The following is a 21325-nucleotide window of genomic DNA, read 5'->3' on the forward strand; positions in this document are numbered from 1 at the left end:
ACATAAGACAATAAGTGAACGAGAAAAAAATAAAGCAATAAACACAACTTTCATTCAACATTCGGGTGGGGTGAATTAGAATCTTATCCCCAGGCCTGACGGGATAGCCAGATCTTAAGGGCTGTGCGGAAGGTCTGGACGGTGGTGAGGGTGCGAATCTCCACGGGGAGATCGTTCCAAAGGGTCGGAGCTGCTACTGAGAAGGCTCTCCTCCGCGTAGTCGCCAGTCGGCACTGACTGGCAGATGGAACTCGGAGGAGGCCTAATCTGTGCGATCTAATAGGTCGAAGGGAGGTAATCGGCAGGAGGCGGTCTCTCAAGTACTCAGATCCACTACCATGGAGGGCTTTATGGATGGTAAGTAGCACCCTGAAGCGCACCCGGAGATCAACAGGTAGCCAGTGCAGCTCGCGGAGGATAGGTGTTATGTGGGCGAACCGCGGTGCGCCCACGATCATTCGCACGGCCGCATTCTGGACTAGCTGAAGTCGCCGGATGCTCTTCAAGGGCAGCCCCATGTAGAGCACATTGCAGAGGAAGGGGTCAACCTATTTTCCAAAGCACCAGAAGGCAAGACAAGGAATAATGGATGGAAACTAATCAAGGATAGATTCAACCTAAAAATAAGGAGAAATTGTGGGAGCTTCATCACTGGAAGCTTTCAAGAAGAGACTGAACTGCCACCTGTCAGAAATGGATGTAGGGTCTCCTGTTTTTTGGGGGGGGTTGGGCTGGATCAGTGGTGGGTTTCAAAAATTTTTAGAACCCCTTCTGTAGGTGTGGCCTGCTTTGTGGGAGTGGCTTGTTGGCCATATGACTGGGTGGGAGTGGCTTGCCAACCGTGTGACTGGCTGGGTGTGGGCAACTTGTAAAATGTGGTGAAACTCACTTAACAATGGTCTTGCTTAGCAACCAAAATGTTGGCTCAGAAACTCTGGCATTTGAAGCTGTCTTAAAGCTGTCAAGTTACAAGACCTTTGCATCCCTAACCCTTTAGAAAAAAAAACCCAGGGGTGTTCAAACGTGACAGCTTTAAGACTTGTGGACTTCAACTCCCAGAATTCCTCCTCTCGCTCTTCATCTTGATGATGTGCAGATGGGTGGGGGGAGGGTGCTGGAACCGGTTCTAAACAGCACTGTAGATTTGTGGAACCTCTTCTATAGAAGAGGTTAAAACTGGCAGGAACCTACCCCTGGACTGGATGACCTACAAGGTCCCTTTCAACTACTCTACTCTACTCTACTCTACTCTACTGATGGGGGAGAGGTGTGACTACGCGCCCCCCCTTCCGCAGCCCGTTCAAATATCACATCCTACCGGCGAAGGGAGCGTGAGGGGCGCGGCGATGTCCTCCCCGAGGCCGGCCAGGTGCGGCGCTCGCCCCCTCCCCCTCCTTCCCCCTCCCCGACTGGCGCAGGTGAGGTGGGGCGCGCGGACTTGGCCTCCCGCTGAGCCTGGGCGCGCGGCCGTTTGACGCAGCCTGTTCCGGGACGGCGCTGGCACTTTTCTCCCCCGGTGGTGGTGGAGGAGGAGGACATACAAAAGGGAGGCGGAGCCCGAGTTCGCTTGGTTGGGCTCCGCGCTTTCCTCCTGCGACGGGAATCCCACGGGAAAAGCCTCCTCAAAAACCTCGCCTTTTCCGCCCTTCCTTGGAGCAGCTCTTCGCTCTCCTCCATTGCTCCAGGCGCGGCCGAGGTAGCCGGGGAGAGGCCGGCCGGCCGACTCAGCCTCTGCCCGCCAGCTGGGATGCAGTGCCGGCGGGTGTTTTTCCCACGGCACACCTTACACTATGTCACGGCACACTAGTGTGCCGCGGCACAGTGGTTGAAAAACACTGCTCTACTCTATTCAAAAATCCAGAAAGACAAGGAAAAAACTCAATCAGGCAAACGAAGACTAATCTAGCAGCTCAAATGAGAGCCTTGAGAACTAGATGCTCACCTGGAAACAAAACATCCATAGTTTTAGATCCCCAGGCCCCAATTTTGCTATGGCTTTGGTGTCCCTATCCAAATCCTCCCAAACCTATGAAAGGACTACATGGAAAATAATTTCAACCATCTCTCATTGGGATCTCACAAAAAAATCCCGATGTCTCAATAAAGGAGAATATTTTTTAGCTCAGGGTTGAAATGAGGAGTCCTTGAGGATCTCTGAGCTTGCTTGTTTTCCTGTAGGCATTTCATTATCCATTTTATTATCAGTGCACTGATGATGTTATCTAATCTGGGTAATGAAATGTTGGAGTAGCACAAACGCTTCAATCTGAAGTCTCACTGGAATTTCTGCAAGATTCCTGGTTTGTTACCTGAGATCTAATAAATTGTTGGCACCAGAAAGTACCCAGGGGTCCTATGAGTGTTAACCACCATACACAATTATTTTAATTTGGATGGTGGGTTCCGAGTGTTCTTTGGGGGAAATGGATGCTTATCTTGCCAAATCTTGAGGTGGGCAATAGATAGGATATCAGAATTTAATGGGCTCGGGTAAGCTATTAACATACTTTATCTTAACTAAGGGAATATTGACATGATGCCCGTTCTTGCTTCTGAAATATCACTAAGGGTTTAGTTTGTTTCATTAAATGACGGCACACTTGTTGTTTAATTTGTGTTAATTGATTATGTGCCGTCAAATTAGTGTTGTTTCTTAGTAGCCATATGGATAGGGGTTCCCCCCTCCCTCAGTTTGAACCTTCAGCTCTTCTAATGCTGCCAGAATTTTCTTTTTCTACATCAATCAGTAGACTAATGGGCCACTTACAGTTGATTGATCAAAGACATATAGAAGTACTAAGATAGATTAACAAATTTCTGTGGAATCCAGATATTTAATATTGCTATGCTGCTAGTAATGCCTTTGCTTATTCCAATGATTGCAAGCATGAGCTTGGATGATCAGCAGAATGTGTGTGTGTGTGTGTGTGTGGTGTGTGTGTGTGTGTGTGTGTTTTCATAGATTTTCAGGGTAGGTATGCTGGTCTTGTTACATTCGGGTCTTTTCCCATGTAAGATTGAGATTGTCTTGGCAACATTTCGGCGAGGTCTCACTCGCCATCTTCAGGCTGGGTTTTGGGCTCAAAACCCATCCTGAAGATCCCAAAACCCATCCTGAAGATCCCAAAACCCATCCTGAAGATGGCGAGTGAGACCTCGCCGAAACGTTGCCAAGACAATCTCAATCTTACATGGGAAAAGACCCGAATGTAACAAGACCAGCATGTATGTATGTATGTATGTATGTATGTATGTATGTATGTTTGAGAGAGAGAGAGAGAGATAGAGCCAGAGAGAGAGAGAAGAGAGAGAGAGAGAGAAGAGAGAGAGAGCCATATATATATATATAGAGAGCCGTATGTATGTATGTGTGTATGTATGTATGTGTGTGTGTGGTATGTATGTATATATATATATATATATGTTATATGTATATATGTATATATGTATATATGTATATGTTATATGTATATATGTATATATGTATATATGTATATATGATATATGTATATATGTATATATGTTATATGTATATGTATATATGTATATATGTATATGTATATATGTATATATGTAATATACATAAGATATGTATATATAGATAAGTATGTATATATACATAAGATATATAAGATTTTTACAACCCCTGGTAAGCCCCAATTATGGGAGGAAGCTAACTGCTTCCATCATCTGTCAATCGGCTCGTCACAAGAGTCCATCACGACAGAAACCCAATATTTTTACTGTTGCCTTTGTTATATTGTGTTTTGTTTTGTTTTTATTTGTGCTGATAAATATCCCAGTAAGGGTATGGCTAGCTGATGAGAGCTAAATAGCTTGAAATAGATCTATACTAGTCTCCCTTTATTTATTTATCAGCACAAATAAAAAACACACACACACAATCTGTGTGTGTGTGGGTGTGTGTGTGTTCCAGCATAACTCTGGAACGCCTGGAGCAATTTCAACCAAACTTGGTACACAGATGACTTACTCTCTGGGAGCAAATACTGTGGGGCTAAGACACCCCTAAAACCCCTCAGGTTATGTGTTCTGTTAAGATACAGTCTGTTGTGCCTTAAAACGGTTTCTACTGTAGTGCCGTAAAATGGCTTCTACTGTGCAGTGCAGTGGAGTTGCCATGGTAACGGCTTCACAGTACTCCACAAGGGGGCTGGTAAGGAGGAAAATCCAATATTAGGAATTACATTTGATCCGGATATTTTCCACCTATAAATAAATACCTGGGCAACACTTGTTACACAGCTAGTGTGAACACAAATGGCATTGTATATTTTTTTCCTTTTTAAACAAATAGGGAAAATCAGAATATATCGGTGCAACTGTGGCTGCTCCAGTAACTAGGCTGGTGGAGGACAAATATGAACCCCCAAAACTTAGTTACCACCCTCTCTACTGTGGCAGTCTTTCAGGGGAGATCTTCTGGCTGCATTTGAGCTGCTTCAGGTGAGTTTGGAACAATTTCATTTTTAATAAATGGATTCAAGTTTATTCGGTCTTATTTTGACTTCTAGTGACCACCTAGATAGATCTGCAGAGTTTCCAGTAAGAATGATCTTTATGTAGAAGATCATTATAGGAAGGTTTTATTTGAATTAAAAGTTGGGGGCAGAAGGACTGTTAATTTGATCAATAGAGGATTAGGTTAATTCCAGGGAGAATTGCGGAATGTTTTTTTTTTCCAGAGTGCTTTGAATAGCATCGCGGCTGAACAATAACATGTGTTTTTGTACTGTAGGTCCCTGATTCTGGCCCAGAAAACCTTCCACCTCTTGATCCTCCTGATGCCAGTCTAATCTATGCAGTCCCAGCCAATATACGACCTGTATTAAGTAAATATAGAATAGAAGTAAGTTTGGATAAAATGAACAGCCTAATGATCCTCTGAGCCCTTGTGTAGTGCATGTAAAATATGCTGAGGCAAAATGAGTTTGTTCACATCTATTTGTACTTCTGATGCACACCAGTATGGATGTCATTCTTTGAGGGGGGAGGGGGCAAGAGGGAGAGGGGGGAGGGAGGGAGGGGGAAAGAGAGAGAGAGAGAGAGAAAGAGAGATTGAGAGATCATGATTGTCCCGCACTTAAGTAGGTCCTCGCAATTCACTATGTATTAACATTCTAATTTGAGATTCTTAGCCAAGAAAGAGAGATCTAAGTTGTGTGCCTCTTCTTCCTCAATGATTCTTTTGCTTTTCTTTCTTGTTAACTAATGAATTAGTTAATTAACACAATCAGGGGTCAGTTGCTTTATCTATATATATATATATAAGCCAAGTACCACTCACTCATCATGAAATCTCCAGAACTATAAAGCCTACAAACTTGACATTTGGCACGTATGTTCCTCTTGGCTTCTTGGTGCTCGCTAAGAAAAGATTTTTCGAAAGGATCATCAGATTATTATATTTCTTTTACAGTAATTAATATGCTCTGATGCTAAGGAGTTCTACTCCCCCTTCCCACCTGAAAAGAACTCTGTTCCAACTGCCAGCTGCCTCACATTCCTACCTCAGTTCAACCTGGCAGACATTCCATTCCTTCACTCAAGAGCTGTCTGGGTACAGCACTAAATGTTGGTACCTCGCCAAAATGTCTACGCCTTCCACCTATGGAACTGCTTCCGGGCTCAAGGCGGTGGGAGCGATATTCCCTTATGTGTTTCAATCATCGCCCACCACTGAGCCAACAGATTGAACCAGATTTCTCTTGCATTGCCTGATCACATAGTTTTGTCACAAAGCACAGGTATCCAGCTAGTCCTTTATAAGTTGCCCAAAAGAAAAACAAGATTGATCTCATTGCTTCAAGGTTAACCCATTCACCAGCTATCCACATCCAATCCTCTTTTTAACAACTTTATCTTCTCTCCTTTCCTCCCAACCTGCAGTGTGAGGATCCAAATTATCACCTCCTCTAAAGGGTTGTTGTGTTTAATACATTGATCCCTGAAGTGAATTCTGTAGACGTTACATATTATTTCTTTCCCTGCCACAGGTTCTATTCTGGGGTCTTCGGGAATTGAAGAAAGTGCAGTTTCTATCTGTTGATCGTCCCCAAGTCTTCATTGAATGTGCCAGTAAAGTAAAATCCTGTGTGATCCAGAGCTACAAAAAAAATCCCAACTTTAATACCCTAACAGACCGGTTTGAAGTGGTACATGCATACAAATTTATGCTAAATATATTCATCTTTGCAATCTTTGCCTTTGCTTAAAATGATGAAATAGCATTAGATACAATTTCATAAGAATAATTTAATTGTCTAGCTCAATGCAACCCATGGGGGACATGAGCTTCAGGTTTGATTGAGTTCTGAAGGGCAGTAGGTAACGTTGAACAAATCACTTCACTTACAGCTTGCCTTACTGTAGTGGAATGTAGTCTGGATTCCCAGGTGGGAGGGCTGCATTCCAGAGGCCGATGAGGCAGGGAAGCTTAGATAGTTTGGTTGGGAGGAAGAGAGTTAAAATGGCTCCTCCCTAGCAATTATCAGTATATATCTATGGTGATGCAAATAGTATTTGTATTTTATTTTGTTTGTATTAATTTAGTTTGTTGAACATGTACAAGGTAACAGATATATGTATAAACATGGACATGAACAAGGAAATGAATACAAATAAATGGGGACAGTAGGACAGGAATGGTAGGCATGCTGGTGCGCTTATACATGCCCCCTTTACGGACCTCTTACGAATGGGGTGAGTTCCACGGTAGATAATTTAAGATTGAAGCTGTGAGGGTTTGAGGATATAACAACAGAGTCAGGTAGAGCATTCCAAGCATTGATCACTCTGTTGCTGAAGTCATATTTTCTGTAATCAAGTTTGGAGCAGTTTACCTTGATTTGTATCTATTGTTTCCCCATGTATTTTTGAGGTTGAAGTTGAAGAAGTCGTTGACAGATAGGATGTTATAGCAGATAATTTTGTGTACTACGCTTAGGTCAGACCATAGGCGGCGTAGTTCCAGGTCAGTCGTAGGTTTCAAATTTTTTAGAACCTATTCTGTAGGTGTGGCCAGTTTTGTGGGAGTGGCTCGGCAGTCATGTGACCAGGTGGGCGTGGCCAACTTGGAAAATATGGTGAAACTCACTTAACAATGCTCTTGATTAGCAACCAAAATTTTGGGCTCAATTGTGGTCATGTTCTCTTTTTCTTTCTTTCCTTCTTTCCTTCTTTCTTTCTTTCTTTCTCTCTCTCTCTTTCCTTCTTTTTCTTCCTTGTTTCTATCTCCTTTTTTCTTTCTTTCTTTTTTCTTTCTTTTTCTTTCTTCTCTTTCTCTCTTCCTTCTGTCTCTCTCTCTCTCTGTGTCTGTCTGTCTGTCTGTCTGTCTCTCTCTCTGTGGCTCTTTGTCTTCCTCTCCCTCCCTCCCTCCCTCTGTCTCTCTGTCTCTCTCTCTCTCTCTGTCTCCTCCCTCCCTCTGTGTGTGTGTCTGTCTGACTCTCTCTCTCCCTCTCTCTCTCTTGTGCCTCTCTCTGTCTATCTGTCTCTGTGTGTCTATCTGTCTGTCTCTCTCACTCACTCACTCAAACACAGACACACACATATCTTGTTGAGTATTCCAATCACATTTGAAACACTCAACAACTAGACTGTATTGACGGTTTTTTGCAGCATTCTGCAGCCATAGGACCAAAATTTCGAGCCTGGTGGCGTAAGGGATTCTATTGTGAGCAGAGGAGTGGAGGACTCTTGTGAAATACCTCTATATATTGTGAAGTACCTTCTTGTGAAATACCTCTTTATATAAAACAAATTGTTGCTTTAGTTTAGCAAGATTTCCCTCTATAGGTGAGGAACAATAAGGGAAATGGCTCAGAAGTAATTCCACATGTTTATCTAGGCTCTTAGGGCCTGACACTTACACTGTGGTTGAAATCAGAGTTTACAACCCGATTGTGAATTTCATTTCATTTTTAAAATATCAAATGGAATTAAGTATAACTTTCCTACCTTCTTCAGCTGCCATTCTTGTGGGACAGCTGATAACCAACAGTTAGAATTACAGTATGGTTCATACCCATGAAATTTTTATCCCTAATGCTGCCTGCACAGGGAGAGGAAATTCTTACCTTAAAAAAAAAAAAGAAGCTATGCAGTGGTGGGTTTCAATTTATTTTACCACCGGTTCGTTCGTGTGCATGCAGAAACCTCCCGCCATCACCACTACCAGTTCGCCCGATCCAAGGTGAACTAGCAGAAACCCACTTCTGAAACTATGCCCAGAAAGAAAATAATCGAAGATTTAACTTTCCAAACTCCTCTTGCAATGTTTTTCACTAACTTTAACTGCACCCTATGCATTTCACATTTCTAGCGGCATCTGGCATACAGTTTTAAGAAAAATATTACAGAATTGTTGATTACATCATTAAGATTGTAGAAAGTTAGTGCCCACCCTTCTCTAGGAGATATTAAAAAGGCAGAATATTATATTTTCCCTAAAGGAGGAACTTGTTTCTAAAGACATAAACTCAGAGCCTCAGCTCCCTGCCCCCTACACCCCATCAGCAGATATTTTGGTGCCAACCTATCTACAAGACAAAAGGCTGAGCCAGCTTATCTACAAAACAAAAGACCTTCACCCTCAGGACGTGATAGGATTAGCCCTCACTCAAGATCCAAAGCCATTAAGTCATAATAGGAATTGCCCAACACCCTTTCAGAACACAAGCCTCTTCATTGCATCATCATCCAGCAAGATTCAACCAAGCCTGGGACTCAAGACAACCTACAAAGTTACCCCTGCATTGCTCCATGGCAGTCTGACAACCATTAGAACACCTGCCCTTACACAGGAACAGGAAGCTCTAAGGCAGGGCTCAAGAGAGGGTATAAATCTCTCTCTTTCTCTCACCCATGTGCTCAACTGCCCAGGTCCTCAAACCACATGGTCCTGTTCATCATTAAAACCATCTTTCCAGACAGCCTTCATGTTTCCAGTGTCTTCCTCCCCACTTGGAATTGAACCCAGATGGACATTTCTTCCAACAAGATCATAGGCTTGTTGGACTTTAAATTAGGTAGAGGAAGAAAGGGAGAGAAATGCAATTTAACTGATGTTTTAAATGAAAAAAAATAGCATGAGTAACAAGAGAAAAAACTTAATCTGATTTTGTTTTGATTGCTTATTTATCAATCTAGTTCATTTCATTTCTACAAGTTTTAAGAATGTTTTTTTTTAAATACTGAGAATGCATGCATATTTTTTTGCAAATTTATAATTCATGTGTGCTGTTTTTTTTCACATTATCAGATCATATACTTATTTTAGTAAGATCTTTGCATAATGTATATACTTGCTGTGCACCTTATGAGTGGTGAAGTTCATTAGAACATTTGGACAAGTATGGCTTTGATGTTTTAATTATCTTTTGTGTGCAGTTTCAGAAGTGTCAGTTCAATACGCTCCTGTTGTAGTGATCATCAAAGAATTTATGTTTCATGAGAAATTAATCAGGTAGACTGATCAAATAAATTGTGTCTAATATAAAAGTCTAGCCACCGTAGCACGTTATCCAAGTTTGGAAAGAACGAATTATGACAAGTCTCTTGTTCCAAGGTTCCTATGAATCAATAAATGGACTTAGACTTCAAACGTGACTTTAATTAAAATGAAAATGAAGGTGAATCTAATAACTAGGATTTATTAGGTGCAAAACCAGAGGTTTGTTGTTTTTAAATCACAAAATGCCTGGAATTAAATGGGATTTTTACTGAGAGGTTTATGTAAGGTTGGACTATAACTAAGGCTATTTTTTTAAAGAGAAACATCTGCAGTGATTTTAAATCCAATAGATTTTAATCTTTGTGACATTTAATGGGATTGTTCAAAGGACCAATGACATGTTGGAAATAGATAATGAAAGGTTCTAAAACACCAGTGGCCTTTCTACCAAGTATGAGATATGATATTTAAAGAAATCCGGCTTCTTGGGAAAAAAAATCCGGAAGACAAACTGCAAATCATCTCAAGTAAATTACAGAAATCCAATTGCCAGAGGATTTTTTTGTGGGATTTGATAGAAAACCCATTTCCAGTTGGAACTAAAATGTGCTGAAAGGAAATGAGCAAAACTGCCGTTTTGAGAAGATAAGGAAAGATCTGACTGGTTCTTTTATGTTTCTCCATTGTTAGGAATTGCCCGAAAATGAACTTCTGCATCCTCCACTAAGCATATGTGTGGTTGACTGGAGAGCCTTCGGCCGCAGCACACTCGTGGGGACCCACACCGTCAACTGCCTTAAGCAGTTTCTGCATAAACTCAAGGAACCTCTTGTTTCCTTAGCTAAAGAAGCTGATATTGTGGAAGTGGACAAAGGTAAGACATGCCAAAATTCCAATCAGAATCCACCCTCCTTTCTTTTCATAGAGCTGTAAAGATGTAAGGCCTTGGAGACCACGCTGCTGTTGCTATATTAAGTGGAGCTGGTTGTTTTTGCGACATCTACTTTAGCAGGATTTATTGGTTAATCTCTCATTGTTAAATTCTAATGGTTGTTTGTTTTATATTGTGAGGAGCAGCATGGAAGGGTAGTGGTGGTAGTGGCCTAGAGGTCTGATGAGGGTAGTCCTATAGCAGTGGTGGGATTCAGCCAGTTCGCACCTATTTGGGAGAACCGTTGTTAACTTTTTAAGCAGTTCGAAGAACCGGTTGTTGGAAAAAATCTCCTTTTGCTTCTTTCCACTTTACAGAGCTAATCCTGTAAGGAAGGCAGGAAGGAAACATTCTGGTTTTATTTCTAGCCTAATCTTTATTGCCCTGCTTACAGAAACTGCCTCTCCCGTTAACCCTTATTAGATTTTAACTGCTAAGGCGAAGCGCCCATTGACGTGAGTGACGTTGAGTTGGCCACGGCCACCAGTCACATGACCACTGAGCCACGCCCACACAGCCGTTCATTAGGGCAGAGAACAGGTTGTTAAATTATTTGAATTCCACCACTGTCCTATAAGTTAGGGGTGTCAAACTCTAGGCCTGCAGGCCAGATCTGGTCTATGGGGTGCTTAAATCTGGCCCATAGGGCCGGCCTAGAAATATCAAAGAACCAGCTGGTGGTGCCTCTTGTTGAATTTTATATTGACTTCTTTCTAGCTTCACCTGCTCCAGCACAACCTCACATAAGTCAACTTCCATCACTTCCATCAGATCACATTTATGTTGATGTGGAACACGGAGAGCCTCATTTGCCTTCCCCAAACCTGAAGCAGCAGAAGTACATATTCCCATATCACCTCCACTGCTACCACCAGCTCCTTCACGGAAACATTCATTAGCCTCTTCCTCTAGACCTTTGAAAGATGGAAGATTGAAAGTAAGTTACATCCAATTTGGAGCTTTTTGCATTTCCCACTAGACTATGCATTCCCTTCTTTATGATGAAACAAGGGGCAAAAAAATATACCAAGCTCAAAACACATCCATGTAGTCCTCAACTTATGACCGGAGTTGAGCCCTACATTTATGTTGCTAAGCCACGGTGGCATAGTGGTTAGAGTGCAGTACTGCAGGCTACTTCTGCTGACTGCTGGCTGATTGCAATTTGGCAGTTCATATCTCACCAGGCTCAAGGTTGACTCAGCCTTCCATCCTTCCGAGGTGGATAAAATGAGGACCCAGATTGTTGGGGGCAATGCGCTGACTCTGTAAACCACTTAGAGAGGGCTGTAAAGCACTGTAAAATGATATATAAGTCTAAGTCAGCAACCTGGGCTCTGGAGCCGCATGTGGCTCTTTCATCTCTCTTCTGCGGCTCCCTTGTTGCTGGTCGGTGCCACAATTTTGAGAGGAGCTTCCGGTGGGTGGGTAGGAAGCACAGCGCTCCAGGAGGAGACTCTATGGCAAGGGGTGGGTTTTCTGGTCAGTTCCACAATGATAGTTAGGACAGGTAGAGGAAGGACACCCACGCTAGGAGGAGACTCTATGGTGGGGGAACCGGACCTTCTGGTCGGCTCCAGAACTGCATGAAGGGAATTCCGCTTAGGACCTTTCTGGCTTTTTGAGTATTTAAGGTTGCCGACCCCTGGTCTAAGTTCTATTGCTATTGGTAAGTGTAACAGTTTAAATGAATTTTGACCCATTTGATGACCAGTCTTGCCATAGCTGTTAAGTGAAGCACTGCAGTTGTTAAGTTAATAACACAGTTGCTAATTGTTTGATGAGAACATAACAGGAGAGAAGTAAACATATACAGACAATCCATGTAATTACAAGTAGTCCTTAACCACAATTGAGCCCCAAATTTTTGTTGTTAATTGAAACATTTGTTAAGTAACTTTTGCCCCATTTCATGACTTTTTTAAATTTCCATTGTTATGTGAATCATCACAGTTGATAAGTTAGTAACCCAATTGTTAAGTGAAACTGGCCTTTCCCATTGACTTTGCTGGTCAGAAGGTTGCAAAAGGGGATCACATGACTTTGGGATGCAGGAGTGATGGTCATAAATATGAACCAGTTGCCAAGCATCCGAATTTAGTCTCATGATCATGGGGATGCTGCAAAGGTCATAACTGTGAAAACGGTCGTAATCACTTTTTCAGTGGCTCTGTAACTTTGTATGGTCACTAAATGAACTGTGTAAGTCAGGGACTACCTGTATATACAAAACCTCTAAGGGGGTATAGCAGTGGCCTGACAACTGGATGTCCAACTGGCATTGCTTCGTGCAAATTTTCTATGGAACCAGAGAACACACCTTGTGGGCAATCTTTTACACTATGTTGAATAGCTTGCATCTCAGTACCACAATCGCAACAAGGCAAATCTTTCCATCTCCACTGATACGGGGCAGAGGGACTCTTTACACCGTATCACATCCGTAGCTTTCCTTAAGCTTTCACATGCTCCCTGGGGGGTGCTAACAGGTGACAACGACAGATGCAGGCCTATTTCCCTTATGAGGCCTCGTGGCCATGACAAACAGAAATGCATAAAATCAAATAGACTATATCTATATGACTATGGAACTATAATGTCACATTATTATACCCTCAAGGCAATGGATAATGAAGCTATTGCTTATAGTTTGTTCCTTATAGGAACATAAACTAGGATGAGTAACCATGCTGAAAATTGTTATATAATTAATGTTATAGCTTAGACAGGCCTGATTTGAAAAAAAAAAACAGAAAGATCACAAAGAAAAGTGCGTGCTGTGTGTAAAATATATATAATATATATATATAAATAAGTATGTATGTATGTATGTATATGTGTATCTATGTGTATGTGTCTGTCTGTCTATATATGTGTGTGGTACATGTATATGTATGTATGTATATACAGTATACACACACAACACATCACGTTTTCCCGAAAATAAGACCTCCCTGGATAATAAGCCCAATAGAACCACGTGTGGATAATAAGTGCATGCATTACAATGAGCACTCCCCCGAGAATAAGCCCTCCTCTAAAATATTTAACCAATATTTAGCCCTCTCCCCCACCATTTACCAATACAATACAATAGCAGAGTTGGAGGGAACCTTGGAGGTCTTCTAATCCAACGCCCTGCCTAGGTAGGAAACTCTACACCATTTCAGACAAATGGCTATCCAACATCTTCTTAAAGACTTCCAGCGTTGGGGCATTCACAACTTCTGGAAGCAAGCTGTTCCACTGATTGATTGTTTCTAACTGTCAGGAAATTCTCCTCAGTTCTAAATTGCTTCTCTCCTTGATTAGTTTCCACCCATTGCTTCTTGTTCTACCCTCAGGTGCCTTGGAGAATAGTTTGACTCCCTCTTCTTTTGGGCAACCCCTGAGATATTGGAAGACTGCTATCATGTCTCCCTAGTCCTTCTTTTCAACGTTCTTCATATGTTTTCACCTCCTGCTGCCCTAATCATCTTTATTGCTCTTCTCTGCTCTCTTTCTAGAGTCTCCACATCTTTTCTACATCATGGCGATTTCGTGAGGGGAGGGGGGGGAACATGCTCTAGGTGGCCACATGCACCCTGCCATCCATGCAGAACGCCCTCGCAGAGGCTGCTCCCACAAACCCTAGCTACTGTGTCCCTTCTCTTAGTGGTGGCCGCCAAAAGAGCAGCAGGCCATAGACGCTTGGGCTGGCAAAAGTGTGCCAGAACAGAGAAAGAACTTCTGGTCCTCTCTGGATCAGTTGATCTGTGTGCCGCAGGCCAAGGTTAAGGGGCCTCCTGCACATCAAAAATAATAAGACCTCCCGAAAATAAGGCCAAGCATTTATTTGGGGGGGGGGGTCAAAAGAAAATAAGACCCTGCCTTATTTTCAGGGTAAATCTCATTTTTACTATTTTTATTAATAACTCAAATGTTGAACATCGCTAATATTTCTTCATGCTCCTATTTTTTTCACTAAAACAGCCCTATGGGGTGAGTTGGGCTGACAGAGAGTGACAGGCTAAAGTCACCTAGCTGCTTCAATGACTGAGGTGGGATTAGAACGGATCATCTCCTAGTGATTGGTCCAAAGTTATCCAGCCAGCTTTCATGCCTGAGGTGGGACTAGAGCTCACTTTCTCCTAATTTTCAGCCTGGTGTTTTAACTGAACTGGCCTATAATTCATCATCCTAGAAGGAATCCAGATTTAATATCCTTATTCAGTATTTCTTTGTCTTAGACATTTGTATAAATTGGAACCATTTGTTAGGGAATAACTGTGTTGATATAATGAAAATAGATACCAAAGTACATTTTTTTAAAAAATGACTTCAAGCAAAATCATTTTTACCTGTAACATTTTTAAGGACCGCAAAAAATCAATTTACCGCTCTACCAAGAGAAAAAGAGAACTGTCGCTGATGAATCTGCTGAAAATGTCATCGATTGGTGGTCAAAGTATTATGCTTCAATACAAAAGTACAGAAGGTAGGCAAAGTCATAATACACATTTTAATCTATTTTTCTATGTGATGTAATTTTTTGGGGGGGGGGGATTGAAGTTTTTTTCCTGAGTAGGAATAGCTCCTTTTCAGACACTTCACACACACACACCACACACACACACACACAGTTTCCAGTAAGAGTTTCCTAAGTAAGTCCTGAACTCATTGGTAGCCTCACATGAAATGAGCAAGGACATACATTCAATTTTGCAGCTACTAAGATTGTCAGACAAGCAGGCACAAAACAGCCAGGGAAGTGATTGAAACCTGGGAAACGGGCCCTCGACAGGGGTGGTATTTACTTACCCTTCCCTACTGGTTTGCAAATGTGAGCGCATGATGCGCTTCTGGATAAAAAGGGCCTAAATGGGATGCCATAGAGCTGGGTTGAGTGGGGCGGGGGCCACCTGCAATTTCTGCTACTGGTTCGGGCGAACTGGTCCGAACCAGTAGAATACCACCTCTGCCCCTCTTCAGTCAACAGGCGTGCTTATTTACCACCAGATTTTTTGGTTCTTAGAAGGCAAGGGCTGGGCAACACAAGCAAACCACAGTCAACAATTTAATGGCCAGCCATCAACCCCCCAGTCAGCATCTAAAAAGCCACATACAACAGGCACCACACAGGGAATAGCACACACTCTGCTAGAGAGAAGTTTCCTGAAGATGGGCTCCAGTACGAGTCCTAAAGCTCGGAAGACAAAATCTCTGGTCCTGGTGATCAACCCAATTGGATCCTGCAATATTATCTTGGGACACATACGGTTTGCCTTCATCCCTAAGTAAATAATTAAATAACAGAAAGTAAATAATGTTAAAGCTGGATTGCAGTTAAGCAGCTTGATCTGTATTTTCATAAGTACTTTTTTGTTTATTTCCAAAGGCAAAAGTCTTCGATTTCAGTGATGGAAACCAGGAACATGTGAGTAAATATTTACATTTTTATTAATAGTGCTTTTCATAGTAAATGGTAACAGTCCATTCTCTCAAGAATACTCACACTCAATCAATATTCTGGTATATTCTAAGTGATTTGTCTGTTTGCCTACAGAATATATCTTTCCTTGGAAAGGAATTTTTGATCCCACTGAAAATGTCATTTGTAGAAGGAGAAAGTCCATTATCATGGCAATTCCTCTTCATTCCTATCCCCTGGTTGTCCCAAAGGTGATGTTTCAAAAGGCAATTGGACTTTGTTTTTCCTTGAAGACATTCGTTTCTCATCCAAGAAGATTCTTTAGTTCTGAAGAGTTCTGAACAGAACTGAAGAAGCTTCTTGGATGAAAAGCAAATGTCTTCAAGGAAAAACAATGCCTTTTGAAAAAGCACCTTTGAAAGTTCCATGGGGTATTCAGAGTTCGCTCCCTGTGTGTGTGTGTGTGTGTATCTGGACATCCTAATCTACAAAAACCCAATGGCTCCCTAGGACACACCATCTACCAGAAAAACACCACACACCAACGGCTACTTAAATGCACAATCCCATCACCACCCTGCACAGATCAACTCTGTAGCCAAGACTCATCTCCAGAACCAAACGCCTAGCCGACAAAGATCACCCGAAACTGAATTACCCACTCTCACAAACGTATTAATCTCCAACGGATTCCAAAGAAAAACAACTACCAAACTAATCCAAAGGAGACTCCCCCAAAAAACGAGAAACAGAATAGGACAATGGCATCGCCCTCCTCCGCAGATTAAAACCAGCAAAATTCTCCACAAACACAATATCAAGACAGCCTTCAACAGTGACCAAAAATAGTCAACCTCTTAAGAAACCCCAAAGATAAAATCCAGCTAGAAACCAAGGAGTCTACAAAATACCATGCAAAATCTGCACTGCAACATACATAGGACAAACGAACAGGAGAATAAATGCACGCATCGCAGAACACAAGAACGCAGTAAGAAAAAAGAAAAGAATTCTTCCCTTTTCCAGCACCTTAAAGCTACAGGACATGAAATTAATTTTGAAGGAACTAGGTTAATCTCCAAACTGAACACTTCAACAAGAGAATAATTATGGAAGCTATCGAAATAGAGAAACACCCCCACAACATGAATAAACGTGATGATACCTCCGCCTACCAGACATCTGGAAACCAGCCCTAGTCAACAAACAAGGCCCACCCACCACTCAGGCCGTTTCAACACGAAACAACAATAGACACACAGCCAGCACCAATCAGCACTAATCTACCAATCATGATACAACCACACAACCAATCATTCCACTTACTGAAACAAAGCCAGCACTCCACACACCCCCTCCAAGATTTATAGAAAGACGGCAGTTCTGATCACACTTTAAGCCCAAAACCCAGCCTGAAGATGGCAGGTGAGACCTTGCTGAAACGTTGCCAAGGCAATCTCAATCTTACACGGAATGGCTGTGTGTGTGTGTGTGTGTGTGTGTGTGTGTGTGTGTGTGTGTTTTGCAGCATAACTCCGGAACATCTGGGCCAATGAAATGAAAAGGACTGAATTATGTCCATAGTGTCAAGTCACTGAACCTTTGACAGTGATAGTGTGCATTTTGGATCCCTTTTCTGTTAAGATACAGCCTGTGGTGCCTTAAATAGCTTCTACTGTACACAAAGAGGAGTTGCCATGGTAACGGCTTCGCAGTACTTCACAAGGGGGGGTCCCTCTAATACAGGATTGGGATAAATACATATCTGGGCTATGCCGGGTTATCAACTAGTATCCACTAAAACAGATATATAGAAAACATGGGATTACTGGAATGCAAAAGACTTTTACCTCAAGTATGTTGGCAGCAAATGTGGATGTTCTACATCAGGGGTGTCCAACCTTGACAACCTGAAAACCTGTGGACTTCAACTCCCAGAATTCCCCAGCCAGCCAGGCTAACGAGATTCAGAAGTTTAGCACATTTCAGAAAGGTCTCAAAAGGCATACTTAAGGAAGGCATGTCCACATAGAAGGAGATTTTGAGTGACAAAGGATCCCCCCCCCCCAACATCCTTCTCATGGAGAACTTGCCACAGTAGGTTCTTTCTTACCTACTGCAATTTCATAGATGGGCTGCAGAAAACAGGCTCAAGGTTATGGGACCTGTTTTTGCATTCACATGGTGTGTGAGGTTATTTGGCCATTCCTCTCATAGGAACTTTATAACTGAGATTATATAGGAAGGGTGATGTTTAATTTTCCCTCCCTCTGGTTGCGCTTTGATATACCCCTCTCTAGTACCTACTGGCAAGGAAACATGGAGAAATGCTGGGCATTCATTGTCTACTTTGACCCTAAACTTGAGTGTTGGTCTAAATTTCTAGTCTCAATGAGCAGAGAGATGGACTGCAGGAAAGGAGCGGGTTAATTCAAGCTATAGCATCTTAGAGAAGTTTTATTAGAAGATGGTGGCTCATAATGTCATCTTTTGTGTAATTGTATTAGCTGGGAAGTTGGTCAAGGTGAGTGGAATTCTAATCATTAAACCATGACACAGCAGAACTTCTGGGAGATTTAATTATGCGGATGATTTGCATCTGCCCCTGAGTGAAATGTTTTAATCAGTTAGCCAAATTATACGGAGTTATTCATTTCCGATTCTGTATTCATGTTCAGTATAATTTTGCCCTCATTTGAAATGCAGTTCTGCTGTTTAGCAGGCTATGTGTAGTAGTATGTGGGAAAGATCTTGGAGAGAGGGCCAAAAGATACTGCCTAGAGAATGGTCAGATAAGAGAAGGCATAGCCCACAGCTGTATAATGGATGCGGAAAGAGATAGGAAGGGACCCTCCCTAGCTTTTCAAGCTGTGAAGGAGACAGCCAAAGAATTGTACCTTCAAATCTATAAGATTCTGTTAAGGTAGCCATACAATAAGTAGAATTAGACTTATCTGGCATATTTCTGTTTGATCTACGTGGAAATGCTGACACCATATGCCATTGTTCCCCTTGTTGTCTATGGTAAATTACTGTTGGAAGAAATGTCCTTCTGGGTTTAGTTCCAAGTGGAGAAAAAGACACTGGAAACATGGAGGCTGCTTGGAAAGATGGTTTTAATGGTGGACAGGATCACATGCTTCAAGATCTTGGGTGAAGAAAAAATGGGAAGAGATGCTGAGAGTGCCGGAGTTTTATATCCTCTCTGGGTTTTTGAATTTGAGCTTATATTCTGATTGGGTGTCAGACTCTCATGGGCCATGCAGGGGCAAACTCTGTAGGCTGTCCTGAATCCCAAGCTTGGTTGACTCGTGCTGGGGTGATGATGTAATGAAAAGGGCTTTGGGATTCCCTATTATGGCTCTGTCTGAAGGAGGTAGATCTTTGTATGTAGTATAGTCTGGCTCAGGCCTTAATGGCCCATTTACAAAGGAGTGGGGGACTGAGTCTCTGCCTCGCTTTTAGGGGAAATATTCTGCCCTTTTAATATTTCCTAAAACATTTCATTTTTTAAGAGCAGGTGGGTGCTAACTTCCTACAGCACAGTATACGCCTTGGGACTGGCGTCCCCCTTGGGTATATCCAGCCGAAACAGCTTCCATGGATCGCGATCCATTAACAGTGGAGTCAATTTCCATGGAAGTCGCCTATACCCATGATGGGTGAAGAGGCATCAAGTACAAGTACAAGTATACGCCTTCATAGAAAATATGGCCCAAGCATCAAATGTTGGCTTGGAATATCTGAATGCCGGTGTGAAGAAATTTGAAATATTTTGCCAGACCTAAAATCAAAGGCTATTTAAATAGCGTGGTTATTATGAAGAGCTATTTAAATCAAAAGGAAGTGTGAAAAACAAAGGAGTATGGTGTGAAGATTATGCCTGTGGAAATATGGAAAGGTTACAGCATGGGTGGGCCTGAACAGAAGCAAAACTGAAGCAGTTTTTTGACATGAGTAGCAGAGCTTATAGCAAGGATCTCCAAACTTGGCAACTTTAAGATTTGTGGATTTCAATTCCCAGAATTCCTTAGCTAGCATGTTTACAGTTACTCATCTGGTTTGGTTGCCAGCTTCAATTGTACTTTCAGTAACAGTAGCCTTGAGTTTCAACCTTGGCGCAGAAATCTTGATGGGAGCAAACCAGTGGTGGGTTTCAAAAATTGTTGGAACCTACTCTGTGGCTGTGGTCTCCTTTGTGGGAATGGCTTGCCACCCATGTGACCAGATGGGAGTGGCTTGCTGCCCATGTGATCGGCTATGAAATTATGAATTAGTACTTAGGTCGGTCCAAGTAGCTATTCAGAAACTCTGGCATTGAAGCATGCAAGTCTTAAAGCTGTCAAGTTACAAGATCCTTGTCAGTGGTGGGTTTCAAAAAATTTTGGAACCTCTTCTGTAGGTGTGGCCTGATTTCCGGGTCCACTGGTGGAACCTCTTCTAACCGGTTCGGTAGATTTGACGAACCGGTTCTACCTAACAGGTGCGAACTGGTAGGAACCCACCTCTGGAGCAAACAGAAACTTTTAGTTGCCCTCTAACTGGATTTTGGTCTGGATTTGTACAGCCCATTCCTAGCAGTTCTATTTTTGTCAGAGCCATTACCATTATAATAACTGTATTTTCATTTCTATAGCAAAAGACATGACAACCTCTGTAAGCTTTAGCACTGAAGATGAGCCAGATAAAAAGAAGAAAGAGAAATTGCTGAAAGCCAAAGTGACAGAGACGTCTTCCAAGCTAGCCACCATGGAGGTAAAGTTAATTATGATTCATTCAGATCTGAGAATATTTCATATTTATACTGATTTCATTTGGAAAACTGAAATCCCAGTGTGGAATATTAGTACAGTATTTGAGGAATGCAGGACAGTTGGTATTCAGTGTGAAATGAAACCAGCTATAATTCTGTACTCCTATAGGGAAAGGGACGCGGTGGCTCAGTGGCTAAGATGCTGAGCTTGTTGATCAGTTTGGCGGTTCGAATCCCTAGCGCCGCCTAACAGAATGAGCTCTTGTTACTTGTCCCAGCTTCTGCCAACCTAGAAGTTCGAAAGCACGTAAAAAATGCAAGTAGAAAAATAGGGACCACCTTGGTGGGAAGGTAAGAGTGTGCCGTGTGCATTCGGTGTTAATCCTGCTGGCCACATGACCACAGAGACGTCTTCGGACAGTGCTGGTTCTTTGGCTTTGAAATGGAGATGAGCACTGCCCCCTAGAGTTGGGAACAGCTAGCACATATATGCAAGGGGAACTTTTATCTTATAGGAGAAGGAGTGGTAGCACTTGGGGGAGTTAAAAGAGGGATCAGCCTAGAATCCCTATGTAGGTACAAGCAGACTAAGTCCAACTTCCCTTGAATTTCTTTCACCTTTATCTAACTCCAAGGAAATGCTAATCGCTAGTTGAGAATGTTCCTGTGCATAGATGTTTTAGCAATAAATGTGTTTAATGACCTTCACATGTGGATCTGAACTTCCATGCCTGACAACTCCTCTGAATAAAATAAGGC

General features: G+C 42.2%; 1 protein-coding gene across 1 annotated transcript in view; it reads left to right on the forward strand.

Annotated features, from left to right (window-relative positions):
• Positions 1-21325, forward strand: part of FER1L6 (fer-1 like family member 6) — a 98184-nt gene that overhangs the window by 45337 nt on the left and 31522 nt on the right. The window contains 11 exon segments of the mRNA XM_032222297.1: positions 4319-4430; positions 4433-4467; positions 4760-4870; positions 6018-6176; positions 10163-10346; positions 11121-11210; positions 11213-11340; positions 14760-14790; positions 14793-14880; positions 18321-18337; positions 20450-20568. Coding sequence (XP_032078188.1) covers positions 4319-4430; positions 4433-4467; positions 4760-4870; positions 6018-6176; positions 10163-10346; positions 11121-11210; positions 11213-11340; positions 14760-14790; positions 14793-14880; positions 18321-18337; positions 20450-20568 — 1074 coding nt within the window.

The sequence above is a fragment of the Thamnophis elegans genome, chromosome 8, assembly GCF_009769535.1.
Source record: "Thamnophis elegans isolate rThaEle1 chromosome 8, rThaEle1.pri, whole genome shotgun sequence".
Taxonomy (NCBI): Eukaryota; Metazoa; Chordata; class Lepidosauria; order Squamata; family Colubridae; genus Thamnophis; species Thamnophis elegans.